This window comes from Dama dama, chromosome 30 (assembly GCF_033118175.1).
Source record: "Dama dama isolate Ldn47 chromosome 30, ASM3311817v1, whole genome shotgun sequence".
NCBI lineage: Eukaryota > Metazoa > Chordata > Mammalia > Artiodactyla > Cervidae > Dama > Dama dama.
Window position 1 is genome coordinate 6,565,020 of NC_083710.1, and position 13,356 is coordinate 6,578,375.

Sequence of the window (13,356 nt, forward strand, 5' to 3'; positions counted from 1 at the left end):
AGAATACTTACTCAAACTCAAAACATTACACATTCAAAGTATTTCAAATTATAAAGATGTTCATTAATAATTCAAAAAGTGAGCAACAGCATATATAAAATTTTTGATTGACATAGTTTGCATTATTTTCAAATAAAAAGAAGAAATTGAATATAAATGAATAAGAAGTAAAAGACTGACTAGTTGGTATCTAAAATCCAAAAACTGTATCCTTGTATTTCAAAAAATCACTGAAAAAATTCATAATATAAATACACATGTTAAGCAAAATGACAGCAGTAACCAAATACACAGCTTTGCCAAACTGTTGCTAACATTCTCTCACAATCTTATACTCCTATATCAATAAGTTCATTAAATAAACATGGTAACAGATACTAAAATAAAAAGATACAAAAAGGTCCTCTTTGAGTTCCAATAATATCTGATAAGTCTAACATGTAAATAAGTGTGTCACAGTTATAATTCCTAAAACAAAAGTATTTTTTAAATGTTGAAAAGTCACCAAAAGTTTAAAAGTTTGTTTTAACAATTTTCCATGTGTATAGGAAGTCACTAAAATGATAACTTTGTGACTTGTTCCCTCCAAAATATTTTGAAGTTGCAGTCTTCCTTGACAAAAAATAATTCTAGTAATTTAGTATATGTTCATATTTATTGTACTTAACAAAATTTAGGAAGTTAACATTTTTCTTTACCTTTTCTACCTTTCCACCATTGATGTCACTGGGGAGGAATTTCTTGCCAATTGTTCTCAAGTCTGTCTAAAATAAAAATATTATTATTAAAATAAAATTAGAGAAAAATGACTCTAAATCTAATCTCACTCACAAACAAAAGATAAAATTAGTTAAGGTCTGAGTAACTGAATTTAACTATATGTTAAATATAGTTTGTATTTCAACTGATTATGAGATCTATATATGTAAAAATCAACCATGTTCAGTCCCATATATACACTGTTTAAAGTATACCAGTAAACTGAACAGTAATATATAAGGCCTTACTTACATCTGGTCATAGTTCTCTGGGTACCCTTTTATTAAAATCTAAAATTTGATTTTATGTAAACTATAAGAAATTCATGTCACAATCCAAAACCAAATGACTACTTTGAACAAATAAACAGTATATTTTCGACAACTAAATTCTATATAACTTTGATATGCAGAGACATGAAAGTACATTACTCTATAGGCTGTGATACTCCTAAAATAAAGCTACATAACATACAAATATCCCAGAGAATACTCTTTACTACAAAAGCAAGAAGTCACAATAAGACTGTACTGTAGTAAAAATATTTCATTTGCTTATTGAACAAATTTCAGAAATAGAAGCTGATGAACAAATGACTTACTACACGAAAATCCAGATGTACATATTACTCAGCAAAGCAAAGCAAAACATAAAAAGGACTAAGATAAACAAAGCTGTAGCATTTCTGATGCAAAAACAAAACTTCAACTACACACACAGTCTACATAAAATTTTTAAGGATTCTGTCTTCTTTAAGAAGTGAAAACTAAAGGAATGGTAAGAAATTTATTCAGAAGAAAACTAAATACTACTCATGAAAAAGGCCTAATTATTTAAGCTAAGAAATTATCTTGATGCTTGAGACAGTGAGGTTAGTTTAATAACTAAATTTGTACTTTTTAAAAATTCCTTAAATAATAGTAAACAGAGCTCTTCATTGCCTCAAGAGCAAGAGAAAAGAGACTCAGAATGCATTTAATCACAAAAATTATAAGGGAGAAATTTATGTTTGACTTAAGGCAAAAATGTTATCAATAGATGATTACAATTACTGTATTATTTATAAAAGGATAACACATAAACAGGATAGTCTTCTTTGAACACCTACAATAATACAATTTCACTTGAAATATCCATATATAGTCAGTTAAAGAAACAAGCATACATGTTATACAACCCTCATAGATCCTTTCCAGTCTTTTTACTACCATGACTTTTAATTTATTTCTCAATGTAATGCAAGGATCATTCCTAAAGTACAATTCACTGAATGGAACTGCCAGGCAAACTAAGTCCCATATCCAAATACTTGTGTAACAATGTTTCAGATTTATCCTTTGTATAGTCTCCACCCAATAACAGAGTCAAAGAATTATAAACCAAACCTCAAGTTGCACACATTTTTACTTTGAAAATACTAAACAATATATGGGGGAAAAAGTCATATACTGGCATTTCATTGTTTTGAAGCTTAAATAATACATGTGAAGCACTAAACACAATGACTTACAAAGAATAAGCATTTAATGACTGTTAGCTACAATGTTTAGTAAGTATAAAACACGTATACTGTTATTATCTGAATACATGTAACAAGTGAAAATACAACTAACAGTTCATAAAAAGTCATTATTTTGAAAGTCACAGAAAAGCTGAAATATTTAAACACATATAAGAAAAAGAATATATACAAGTTTTATGATACATCATGGTCCTTCATTTCCGGTTTTATCACTAATTATAAAATGTAAAATAAAATGAGGCATTTATATAAAGTACTGTAGAAATGAACCCTAGACTAAAATTCTAAACTTCAACTTACTGTATACTATAACTAACTAATATGACATGTCAGAAATTCTCTAAATCCCGGTAATTTATTCCTCTGTAAGATCAAAAATATATTAACAATTCTATTTTCCAAAATTGTTGTCATGCAGAAAGGAACAATGTATTCAAAGTTCACAGAACTTTTAAAGTATCATACATCCATATAAGGATGATTATTTCACTGTTTCTTTTAGCAAGATGAAAATGACCTACCAAATCTTTAAACATCCTAAAATCAAAGTGAATTCTATGATTCTGATGCCATTATATCAGGATCACTAGAAAAACCGGGTCCAAAAATACATTTATAGTGAGTAACTAATTATTCAGGAGAAATATTTAACCCATAAGATGCATGTGTGCACACACAAACAACATTCCTGATATATTTCTTCAAATAAGTTCAGCATAGTATCTATTTGGCAAAGCATTTTATACTATACAGGATATTAAAGAAAAATTTTAAATACTCTTTAAAAATTTTTACTATTACACATTATTTAGTAATTTAAGACTAGACTATCACTTAATTTTGCTCTGACTAATGCAGGAATTCAAAACTACATGCTGAATTTCTGTATTATTCTTAAAATCCTTACTCCTCATTCTACAGAGTAAAAATTAAGAAACCTCCCTCCTTTCAACATAAAAATCCTAAAAAGAGTTACATAGCAGCTCTAAGGCTGCTACCTTTAGAAGGGCCCACTTACAAAGTTGGCCCTAAGCTGGCATCTGGGAACTTGGTACCAGAACCATTCCCTAACTGAAAATGTGGTTCACTGCCTAAATTATTTGTATTAACAATGTGATTTGTGGTAAACACCTGCTTGAGGGGAGAAGTCTAGAATTTTATTTCATTCTAGGCAGAGTACCTTTTTGAACAGCCCAATAAAAGCCTATTGGACTTTCCTGGGCAGGAAACACTCTACATACATACTATTTTGCTTTGTTCACTGCTAGATAAAAGAACAAACTTAGTGTGTTCCCCACAAGAGGAAGAGAATGTAAGAAAGCTTGTGCATGGATTATTCTCCCAATATGTAATAAGTTATATATAAGAATTAATAATGCAAGTCTTTCTCAATTAGGGATTAACATCCTGCAATCACTCAAAAGCTAAAAAATTTCAACAGGAATACTGTATGTGCCTGATTTTACTTAAAGTTTATGAACTTGAAAATTAGACTACTTGTCTGGTATAGACTTCATCCTTCTAAAAGTATTTATTTAATTCTATTACATGGCATGATAGCTTTGGACTGGAGTATTTATATATTTTAAAAGAAAATTATAAAGACAAGTTAATTCACTAAGATAATAATCATCATGTACCTCTTATGTATACCAGGTCAAATATCTTGTGTTGACTTATTTTATTTAGTTTCTTACCCAATTTGTAGATAGTTCAATGCTATTTACCTACATATATAAATATCAATAAGAAGAGAAGATTGTCACAAAGCCTTTTTCCTATTTAGGTCTTTTGCTTTTAGTGAACAAAGAAAGAAACTGGGATTCTTTGTAACATTTCTTGAAAATAAAATTCACTAATTTGGGTGCGAGTCAAGGAAAGATAAAATGTCTAGCAAATAATACCATTTGTAGTCATGGATAACACACATAATTTCTAAAAAACTTGTTTGTCTTACTGAACAAAATTGCAAACAGCTAAAAAAATGATAAATTTCAAAATATAAATTCTATGTTTAAATTCATTTAATTATATAAATATAAATTTAAGTAATCAAAAAAGAAAAAGTTATAGTTATGTATTTATTTATATTTCATATGTTGTTATCAGTTGCCCTCCCTTTCTGTTTTATGCTAAACCTACTTTGCAGTGACATAATGGATTTGTCAGACAGTAATTCTCTTCTGAATTTCACTGATTATACATCATAGCATGTAAATTTCATTGTTTAATAGACTATGATTGTAAAGGTATAAGAAAAAAATTCCCACTGGGGTAACCACAAGACTGAAAAGAGAATATTCATTTAGTCACATCTGTTCTTCAAACAATTTTTATAACTCTTCAAAAAAAATCTAAAAGTCAATCTCAATTATAAAGAAGACAATGCTATACAGATGGGTAAAGGGAGAGAAGTAGGGGGAAAAAATGCATCAAAACATTAACAGTAATTATTGGGCTTTCTTATTTTATTTTTCTGTATTTTCTGAAGTAGTCATACTGCACAGTATATCCTACTTTTATCAACAGGAAAAGTTACTTCAAAATAAAAAATACAACTGTCAAGAAGCTATAACCTAGCTGGTTTCTATGTAAATTAAATGTCAATTTGTTTCTATAAATATGATCAGTTTTTACTGCTATTATATAGCTACTATAAATGTAATGAAATTCTGTAATTGATCACAAGGTGAAAAAGTTTTAATTGCACTTTCCCCTTTTTCACTGATTCCATATAATAGACATTAAAGAAATATATATTTCTAATAATTGGCTTATATGAGATTACCAAATTCAACAAACATCGCTGCAACTTAAAATGCACAATAAAAATGAAAGATGTTCTCCACTTTATAAAATCCCATTTATTCTATGAGATATTTTTCATAAATATAGCTTCCAGATTTTAAATGTTTATAAGTTAATAAGTAAAACCTACATTGAGAGCAATCAGGATGATGTCATTTACATTGACTTTGTCAGGAGAACTTGTGCAAGCTTCAATGCCTTCATCTGAAAGACACCTGTTAAAATAAAATAAATGGCTTAATATTTTCTAAAATCAAAGTTAACCAAAATTATTTTCTTACGTCTACAAGTAGTTTTGTTCTCTACTATAAAATGTTTCTACTACAAATACCAGAGAGTCCTGGATACTCCCTGTTTACCATCTCTGATAGAACAGGATGGAGAATGCATATTTTTCCTCTTTTACGTCTTTAAAGGGATATTGTGTTAATAAAAGTATCTATATGCTTTCTAAGAAAAGCTATTTAAACATCAATATGCTTCTTAAGGAATCAAAGAGCTCCTCTTCGCTATTACACAAATACAATATCCAACTTAAATATTTAGTTACAGAGTAAACTCTTAAGAGATTGAGATGTGCTATAAAAATAGAACTAAAAACAGCATAGTTTTAAATTTAATCCAACAAAACTTTGCTCTCAGATATTTTCTCACATTATCTTTTCATCTCCCCTTTGTCTAACATAATGTTCCTAAGAATCTTTCAATAAACACTATTGATTCCAAGTGGCACAAAGTTAAGCAACTTTTTACCTTACATCTTTTACTTTTCCTGTCTCTTTTCAGTTTTTTACTCATTGTCTTATTGCCCTTTGTTCTTTTATTAAGTCCAAACCAACCATTCATCTATAGCAATAATTAACTGAAGGGTGAAAAATTATTGAATCCAAAGGCTGGGTGGGAATCATCTCTACCAATTAATTCACCCACACCCAACACAACCATTTTGAAATTCTTTGATAACTCTACAATCCACGCATCATCTCCCCACAAAAGTCCACCTGTAAAGATGCCCATTAACATCTGGCACCTTCTGTAACCAGTATCAGATACCCTGGTGCTGGCGCTGCCACCAGATATTCTCCCACTGAAAAGACACAGGAGTGCGAGTCTGACGGAGCTAGCTTTGGCTCTTGCAGAGTTGATGGTCAGCATTTCCACCATCAACTCCCAACCTTAGGCTGATTCTAAGACACCTTTACCTGAAGACAGTAATCAAAGAACACTTGCCTTTAAGAAATAAAGGATGAATTTCTCAAAAGTAAAAGAGCAAGCAAAAAGAAATATAAATAGGAAAGTACAAAAAGCAATAGAAAATTAAAGCTGATAAGCCTGTGAATAAGATCAAGGAGGTAAAAGAAAGGGAAGTATATAAAAATCAAAGCAGGAATGTGTTTTAAAAAATTAGATACTATTAAAAGCTTAAGGCAGTGCTAAACTACAATGATGGATGAAGGCCAGGAGTTAAGTGGGTTACAGAGAGAGGAAAAAAAGCACTAAGTATTTAGATGTGTCACTAAGAATAAGTGGTTAGGAAGCTGGGATAAACTGTACATGAGTGACTATGGGATACAAATGTTTGCTGGCAGCGTAGATGGCTGAAACACTGCTTTAATTCAGAATGAGTAAGTTCACTCCTGATTATCCTGATAATTTTTCACCATCCACAGCCACTGACTGTATCTGGCACTAACCATCTTACAAATTTAGTTCTACAAATATTAATTAACCCCTGATTTATAAGATGAAGAAAAATAAATATCTTCCTTTAAGGCATTTACAGTCTCATATAAAGCATAACATAACACATAAATAGCTACCATACAAGGCCAAAATAACTATAAACAAAATGTTATAGGAGCTCAAAGTGGCTGGGGAATAGAAAAGAATGCAGAGAAAGGGCACCTCCACGAAGTAAAAAGTATAAAACACATTCTGGGACATTCTCATTGGAAAAATGGGGAAGAGATGAGAGGTCACTATAGGTTGAGACCAATTTTAGGAAGCAAAAGTATATAGAGGGATATGGGTGCTATATTAAATGCTGACTGAGTAGTTAAAAAAACACAGCTTTCAAAATTCCTACAGTGGGGAAATAAAATACAATGACTAATAAAATACTTCATCTTCTAAAAAGGCAACTCTTTAGAATTAAAAGACTACAGGATGTCAGATAAACTGGAAATAATCTTAAAAAAATATTCAAAGTTTAACTCTTTAGCTTAAATGAAGAAAAGACACCTCTTTTCTCAAAGATGTTAACCTAAACTTTACCCTAAAATACCCTGATGTCTCAGATGGTAAAGAATCTGCCTGCAAAGTTGGTGACCCAGGTTTGCTCCTTGGGTCGGGAAGATCCCCTGGAGAAGGGCATCACAACCCACTCCAGTATTCATGCCTGGAGAACCCCATGGACAGAGTCAGACATGACTGAGTGACCAACACGTCTAACTTCTAACTAAGGTAAAGTTAAAAATGCCTCTAGATTCTCAGTGTAGCAGTCTTTTCATTGTGTGAGCGTGCTAAGTCTTATCTGACTCTTTGTGACCCCCATGGACTATATAGCCCACCAGGCTCCTCTGTCCATGGGATATTCCAGAGAATACTGGAGTAGTTTGCCATTTCCTCCTCCAGGGGAATCATACTGCTTTTATTTATCAACAAACAATGCTAATATCAGAAATATAACTTTGTTCTCATAAATAAAAGCCAACATCTATACATACCAATTTCATAATCAACTAGGCACTTTATCAACACACACAAAAATGCACAACTAGGCAAATTAAATCAGTGCCTCCGAAGAATTGATTTATTAAACAAGAATAGATCTAGTTTCATGGTAAAAAATCAGGAAACTAATATTATCTAATACTAACAGTTAAAAAATTGTTACAACAATGAAAAAATAACCTATCCTATAAAATATGAAAAGGGAAGGCTGTAGGCTTTCTGAATGTAAGAAATTATAAAATATATCTCAGTCTCAATTTCCAAGTTTTACAAGTCTCCCTTCCTCACCCTTAATATTTTTCAAAAATAAGAGGATTTGAGCCTCACATCTTTACTCTATAAATATCAAGAAACAGGAGACCCCTTTCACAGGTCTACCTAGTAACATCTTGGTGATCCTTCTGTCAATAATGAGCCATTTTCACATAACTTGAGATTGGAAAATTAATCTTTTTTTGTTTTTGTAAACATTTAAAGATTCCAGTATCATCAGTGAATAAAACAAGGGATAAAAGCAAAGTGTAAGGCCCAAATCAGATTCAAGATGCACCACAATACTACAGTAACTGAAAGAAGAGTAAAACAACAAAAAAAACCACCAGCCTTAATGTGGTCACTGGGAGGGAAAAGGGCACTGAAAATCAGAGCAGGCACGCCAGGTCTGATCCCTGTGCACATCTGTACATGGACCGTAAGGAAAGAGACTCATCATCAGTTTCCATAGGCGATCTCTGACACTAAAGTCACCAAAGGGCAAAACCTTAAAGATGAAACAAACCGTGGAGAGCTCCTGTTTACTAAACCAGCCCAGAAGCATATTTTTTTCTTCTCTGGTGGAGATTTTAGTGCAAAACCACTCATTACCATTCTGAACTAAAAACACACCAAAATAAATTTTATTGACAAGCAAGGCAGTAAAGGGCTAAATTTCTGCATAATACAAAATATACTAAGATTTCTCCTTAATTTTACCTTCAAATAATTCCATTTTAAATCACAGCTTAATACACACTCAAGTTTTTTAAAAAGATTTCAGAAAGTGTTTCTTGTTTCCATAAATAGATGGTAAAATCCTGTCTTTCTCACAGTCATTTAATTTGTAATCCTGAGCAACTCTTGTTACTTCAGAAGTAAAAGCTTTAAAACTAATTATTATCCACCAATTTGCGGCAGAGGTGGTTTCCTATTACAAGTATTGAATATATATTTAAATAAGTTTGGTCTCACTACTAAAACTATCTTCACCTCATGTTCTGAAGTTACCTGGACATATAAAACAGACATGCCCAAACTACAGTTCAAGAATCTCAACTGACAGAAAAGTGTGATAAGAACAAATACTACTGTTTAATATCACTTATTAGATCCAGATAGTGGGCCACCATTACCAGTAAGTGGATTCCTAACTGCAAGGGAAAAGAGCACCAATTTTCCTTTGATCCATTCCTATGAAAGTAGGTAAAATCCTTGAGTTTAACTTAACTGCTGACTATGATGTACATGTAATGAGAGCAGCAACAAGATGAACAGTATATGTCCATCTAAAGGGGGCAGCTCCAGTGACTATCTCTATGAAGACAGTTTTCATTCCAATCCCAAAGAAAGGCAATGTCAAAGAATGCTCAAACTACCACACAATTGCACTCATCTCACACACTAGTAAAATAATGCTCAAAGTTCTCCAAGCCAGGCTTCAACAGTACGAGAACTGTGAACTTCCAGATGTTCAAGCTGGATTCAGAAAAGGCAGAGGAATCAGAGATCAAGTTGCCAACATCTGCTGGGTCATCAAAAAAGCAACAGAGTTCCAGAAAAACATCTATTTCTGCTTTATTGACTACGCCAAAGCCTTTGACTGTGTGGATCACAACAAACTGTGAAAAATTCTTAAGAGATGGGGATACCAGACCACCTCACCTACCTCTTGGGAAATCTCTATGCAGGTCAGGAAGCAACAGTTAGAACTGGACATGGAATAACAGACTGGTTACAAATAGGAAAAGGAATCTGTCAAGGCTGTATATTGTCACCCTGCTTATTTTACTTATATGCAGAGTACATTATGAGAAACACTAGGATGGATGAAGCACACGCTAGAATCAAGATTGCCAGGAGAAATATTAATAACCTCAGATATGTAGATGACACCACCCTTATGGCAGAAAGCAAAGAAGAACTAAAGAGCCTCTTGATGAAAGTGAAAAAGAAGAGTCAAAAAGTTGGCTTAAAACTCAACATTCAGAAAACTAAAATCATGGCTTCTGGTCCCATCAATTCATGGTAAATGGATGGGGAAACAGTGGAAACAGTGAGGGACTTTATTTTGGGGGGCTCCAAAATCACTGCAGATGGTGATTGTAGCCATGAAATTAAAAGACGCTTGCTCCTTGGAAGAAAAGTTAAAACCAACCTAGATAGCAAAGCAGAGACATTACTTTGCCAACAAAGGTCCATCTAGCCAAAGCTATAGTTTTTCCAGTAGTCATATATGAATGTGAGAGTTGGACTATAAAGAAAGCTATGTGATGTTTTTGAACTGAAGTATTGGAGAATTGATGCTTTTGAACTGTGGTGTTGGAGAAGAGTCTTCAAAGTCCCTTGGACTGCAAGGAGATCCAACCAGTCCATCCTAAAGGAAATCAGTCCTGAATATTCATTGGAAGGACTGATGGTGAAGCTGAAACTCCAATACTTTGGCCACCTGATGCAAAGAACTGACTCATTGGAAAAGACCCTGATGCTGGGAAAGACTGAAGGTGGGAGGAGAAGGGAACAACAGAGGATGACATGGTTGGATGGCATCACTGACTCCATGGACATGAGTTTGAGTAAGCTCCAGGAGTAGGTGATGGACAGGGAAGCCTGGTGTGCTGCAGTCCATGGGGTCGCAGAGTCGGACACAACTGAGCGACTGAACTGAATGAAAGGCGGCAGATTAGTGACTATCTGTATGAAGACAGGTTAAGCAGCTACTGTCAGATATTCTCATTTTTAGCTTTCAGTTTTTTGCAAAGAAATGTCTAGCTAAACAAAACAGGCTTCAGTCTGCATGTGACACACATATTTTGTACTAATCATATTAGTTTATATTAATTATATCTGCCTGTTTGCTCCTATACACTTTCAAGTTGTCTTTGACATGCAGGGTTGTGCTATAGGTGTCTCTCAAATGATATATCACCCATGGCTGACACACTTTTCAAGCAAACGAGGAAAACAATTGTGTATTTTAGGTCACTTTGTATGACTCTTAGAGAGCAATAAACATAATTATGCATGGAAACAATGTTCTTACTAGAGCCATCGTCAAATCATTTACTTTGGCCTAAATACTTTACAAACTGCACATGTAAGAACTCATCTTTACCTCATTATTTCCATGTTTTACATATATTTCTTAGGGGAAAAATGTTTGAATTGTCCAAAATAATTGAAAAAGTGCACTGAAGTTTTCTTCCCCTCTACCTACCTCTACCATTCCAAGCAATGAATGCCCATTCAAGTCTGAACTGAGAATTGAATTTGTAAGATAATCCAAAAGAGAATCTATTATTGCACATAAACACAAACTAGGCTGATGATGCATGAAAATTCTTTAAAATGGCAATGAAAAGAAATCAAGAATGAAAATATTATTCCCAAATGGATAGGGACTCAATCAAAAATAAAGGACATATCTGCACAATGAGTGATACAGAACAGTATTAACTGTCTCTGAATAAAATCCAAATTACATGGTCACATGTGGTTTTGGGAGTCTCTGATCTATACATCTATACATGATTACTTGCTATCACATTAAGACTACCAGTCCACATCAATTCAGTTCAGTCACTAAGTAATGTCCAACTCTTTTTGATCCCATGGACTGCAGCACACCAGGCTTCCCTGTCCATCACCAATTCCCAGAACTTACTCAAACTCATGTCCATCAAGTAGGTGATGCCATCCAACCATCTCATCCTCTGTCATCCCCTTCTCCTTTTGCCTTCAATCTTTCCCAGCATCAAGGTCTTTTCCAGTGAGTCAGTTCTTCACATCAACTGAACAAAGCATTGGAGCTTCAGCATCAGTCCTTCCAATGAATATTCAGGACTGATTTCCTTTAGGATTGACTGCTTTGATCTTTTGGCAGTCCAAGGGACTCTCAAGAGTCTTCTCCAAGAACAAAGTTCAAAAGCATCAATTTTCCAGCAGTCAGCTTTCTTTATAATCAACTCTAACATCCATACATGACTACTGAAAAAACCATAGCTTTGACTATGCAGACCTTTGTTGACAATGTCTCAGCTTTTTAATATGCTATCTAGGTTGGTCATAGCTTTTCTTTCAAGGAGCTACAGTCACCGTCTGCAGTGATTTTGGAGTCCAAGAAAATTAAGTCTGTCACTGTTTCCATTGTTTCCCCATCTATTTGCCATGAAATGATGGGACTGGATGCCATGATCTTCGTTTTTTGAACGTTGAGCTTTAAGCCAGCTTTTTCACTCTTCTCTTTCATCAAGAGGCTCTTTAGCTGCTCTTCACTTTCTGCCGTAAGGGTGGTGTCATCTGCATATATGCTATTATTGATATTTCTCCCTGAAATCTTGATTCCAGCTTCTACATTCCCCAATCTAGCATTTTGCATGATGTACTCTGCATATAAGTCAAATAAGCAAGGTGATAATATACAGCCCTGATGTGCTCCTTTCCCAATTTGGAACCAGTCTGTTGTTCTATGTCTGGCTGTACTGTTGCTTCTTGACCTGCAAACAGATTTATCAAGAGGCAGGTAAGGCAGTCTGGTATTTCAGTCTTTAAGAATTTTCCACAGTTTTTGGTGATTCACACAGTCAAAGCCTTTATCTGTCAATGAAGCAGATGTTTTTCTTGAATTCTCTTGCTTTTTCTGATCCAACAAATGTTTTCAATTTGATCTCTGGTCCCTTTGCCGAGGCACCAAGATTTCAGTTCTTCGTTCACATACTGCTGAGGCCTAGCTTGAAGAATTTTGAGCATTACTTTGCTAGAGTGTGAAATCAGTGCAACTGTACGATGGTATGAACATTCTTTGCCATTGCCTTTCTTTGAGATTGGAATGAAAACTGACCTTTTCCAGCCCTGTGGCCACTGCTGAGTTTTCCAAATTTGCTGGCACATTAAATGCAGCACTTTCACAGCATCACCTTGTAGGATTTTAAATCGCTCTGCTGGCATTCCATTACCTCCATTGGCTTTGTTCATAGTGATGCTTCCTAAATAAGGCCCACTTGACTTCATACTCCTAGATGTCTGGCTCTAGGTGAGTGATCACACCATCGTGGTTGTCTGGGTCATGAAGATCTTTTTGATATAGTTCTTCTGTGTATTCTTGCCACCTCTTCTTAATATCTTCTGCTTCTGTTGGGTCCATACCATTTCTGCCTTTTATTGTACTCATCTTTGCGTGAAATGTTCCTCTGGTATCTCTAACTTCCTTGAAGTGATCTCTAATCTTTCCCATTCTATTGATCTCTAATACATTCCCATTCTGTCTCTATATTAGCTTGAAT

The 13,356-nt window shown here is 33.9% G+C and overlaps 1 protein-coding gene across 1 annotated transcript in view; it reads right to left on the bottom strand.

Annotated features, from left to right (window-relative positions):
• Positions 1 to 13,356, bottom strand: part of TDRD3 (tudor domain containing 3) — a 200,039-nt gene that overhangs the window by 139,525 nt on the left and 47,158 nt on the right. The window contains exons 2-3 of the mRNA XM_061133546.1: positions 5,220 to 5,304; positions 699 to 764 (exon numbers count right to left, since the gene is read on the bottom strand). Coding sequence (XP_060989529.1) covers positions 699 to 764; positions 5,220 to 5,304 — 151 coding nt within the window. The remainder of the gene's footprint in view (positions 1 to 698; positions 765 to 5,219; positions 5,305 to 13,356) is intronic.